The sequence below is a fragment of the Octopus bimaculoides genome, chromosome 21 (assembly GCF_001194135.2).
Source record: "Octopus bimaculoides isolate UCB-OBI-ISO-001 chromosome 21, ASM119413v2, whole genome shotgun sequence".
NCBI classification, from domain to species: Eukaryota; Metazoa; Mollusca; class Cephalopoda; order Octopoda; family Octopodidae; genus Octopus; species Octopus bimaculoides.
In genome coordinates this window covers 14111225-14113982 of record NC_069001.1, presented here as the reverse complement: position 1 = coordinate 14113982, position 2758 = coordinate 14111225, and the positions used below count along the sequence as shown (strand labels likewise).

The 2758-nt window shown below is 37.3% G+C and overlaps 1 protein-coding gene across 1 annotated transcript in view; it reads left to right on the top strand.

The window, feature by feature from the left end:
* The window catches only part of LOC106869884 (UPF0764 protein C16orf89 homolog), a 16006-nt gene that overhangs the window by 3056 nt on the left and 10192 nt on the right, over nucleotides 1-2758 (top strand). The window contains exon 3 of the mRNA XM_014915807.2: nucleotides 1385-1502. Coding sequence (XP_014771293.2) covers nucleotides 1385-1502 — 118 coding nt within the window. The remainder of the gene's footprint in view (nucleotides 1-1384; nucleotides 1503-2758) is intronic.

Here is a 2758-nt window from a genome sequence, read left to right as displayed (position 1 = left end):
CACACACACACACACACACACACACACACACACACACTGAGTGAGAGAGCGACAGCGGGGAATAGAGGGACAGGGACAGAGATACACACATCTGAACATATACACGACACGATATGTGAACTTATCCCTGCACGTCCGAAGATCTTGATATAAATTTAAGATGTGTACTGGGGAAGATTTACTAATCCGGATTATTGCTTCTTGGAAGGAAGTAATTTCATTGGCTGTCAGTTTAGATTGACACCGTTATGATATGACCTTAATACACACACACACACACACACACACACACACACATACTTTCACACACATACTCACACACACTCATACATGTACACACACGCGTATACACATAACTAGTGTCATACACCGTTTCACACAGACGTACACATACACAAGACGCTTCCACATACATAGATGTGTCACAATCATAGCTCCATATATAAATTACATTTGCGCTGCACACACACACACATGCAAAAATATTGTTCTGAAAAACTGCCATGAAGTATTAACAGAGCTTAACGGGATCAACGGTCGTTTATTAGCCTGTAGCAGAAATGGTGGCGTGTTGGTCAATACTACTAACCACGTATTGGAATTGTACTGATTATCCTCTTCCACTACTACAACCACCAAATTATCTCCCCCTGTGTCCGTGTATGTTATTATGGTAATTAGTATTGACGATTATATGTACGTTCTGAGTTCAAATTCCGCAGCGGTCGGTTTTGCTTTTCTTACTTTTAGGATCGATAAAATGAATACTAGTTGAACTCTAGGATCGATATAATCGACTTACCCATTCACTCGAAATTGCTGGCTTTGTGCCAAACTTTTAAACTAATATTAAAGATGGTACGATGGCGGCGAGCTGGCAGAAACTTTAGCACGCCAGGCGAAATGCTTTGCGGTATTTCGTCTGCCGCTGAGTTCTGAGTTCAAATTCCGTCGAGGTCGAATTGCTTTTCATCCTTTCGGGCTCGACAAAACAAGTACCAGTTGAATACTGAAGGTCGATGTAATCAACTTATCCCCTCCCCCGAAATTGCTGGCCTTTCTACTGTCATGTCAAAATTATAAAGTTGTAAAATTGTAAAAATTGCAAAACGTGAAAATCAGACGAAGTTAAAACTTCATGGATTAATATATGTATATATATATATATATATATATATATATATATATATAAAGATAGATAGAAATATATATATATATATATATATACACATACATGCGTACATACATACACATACATACATACATACATATATATATAAACACTAACACCCACCCACCCACAAACACAAATATATATTTGCATAAACACGCCCACATATCCATATTGCTTTTATCAGTGGTGTACATAAATTTTCTGTTCCAGGGTCGGTGCTACTCGGTCATGTGACATATCAGACCAATGCTGGACCTCAATGACCGGTACTGGCTACATCGGCTATTCTCTGTCTCATGAATTATTTTATCTTCAAATCGGACAACAGGTAAGTAATGGTCATTCCTTGATATACGAGTGTCTAGCAGTGAGTTGTGTGAAGGCGAATGGCCTAGTGGTTAGGGCGTTGCGCTCATGATTGCAAGATCATGGTTTCGATATCTTGACCGGGCGATGCGTTGTGTTTGTGAGCAAAGCCTTTCATTTCACGTTGTTTTGCGATTACTTTGTTATCTGACGTTTAACACATCATGCATCTGTAGAGGTAATGTCGATTTAATGTAGTAGGGAGAACTAATGTATCGCAAGATCCTGGTTTCAACATTTGATATGTGGCACACTGTGCACCTGTTCATACAACGTCGTTTTGATGGAGGCAGTGAGTTCATGTACCACACAAACATGTGATCATTATAAGCAAATCATCTGTGCGGGTTGTTCAGCAAAATATAGCGAAACTTTCATCTGTCGTAAACGACTGGATGGTCATCATTGGAACCCCTTTAAACACATGTCTACTCAATAAGAACTGGCCTGATTCAAACAATAAATAACATACAACAATGGCAATGGAAGGTTGTCAAATCTTATAAGTAATTTTGCTTACATTCTACTTCGAAAGTGAAGTCTAACTTAGAAGAGTTCTCAAGTTGCGAAACTTCTTGACTCTAGAGACTGACAATTCACACCGAAACGCAATTATAGCAATAGAGCTATCACTTTTAATTTAAACAATGAAACATGAGAAAGTGACACACGCAGCTCTCTACAGTTGAATATTGGATCGTCAATACATATGGTAACACTCTTAGACATAAGGACTCGATCAGAATTGGTGCGCGTGCGCGTATGCGCTGTAGATAATTTCATTAATTTTCAATGAAACTGAGACATGAACTGCGGAGCATATGTATGTCTGTTAAACACGAGCACGCGCTCACACATATTCACATATGGAGAGATATACACGTATATGTGTATTTTATATGTACGTATATGATTATATATACGTCTGTATACATGTATATTTACTAACATACAATCATACATATACATTTATACATATATATATACATACATACATACGCACACACAAATATATATATATTTCAGTGCGAATGGTTTTTTATACGGCGCAGAGTTTACAATCTTGTAAATAATGATAATGGTATTTTTATATAAACTTAAAGATTTTGGCGATCACCGTGCAATGTGTGCATGTATATATATATATATATATATATATTTATTTATTTATATACATGGGGTCTACCTTTAGCATATTAGGAATCCACCTAGTGATCA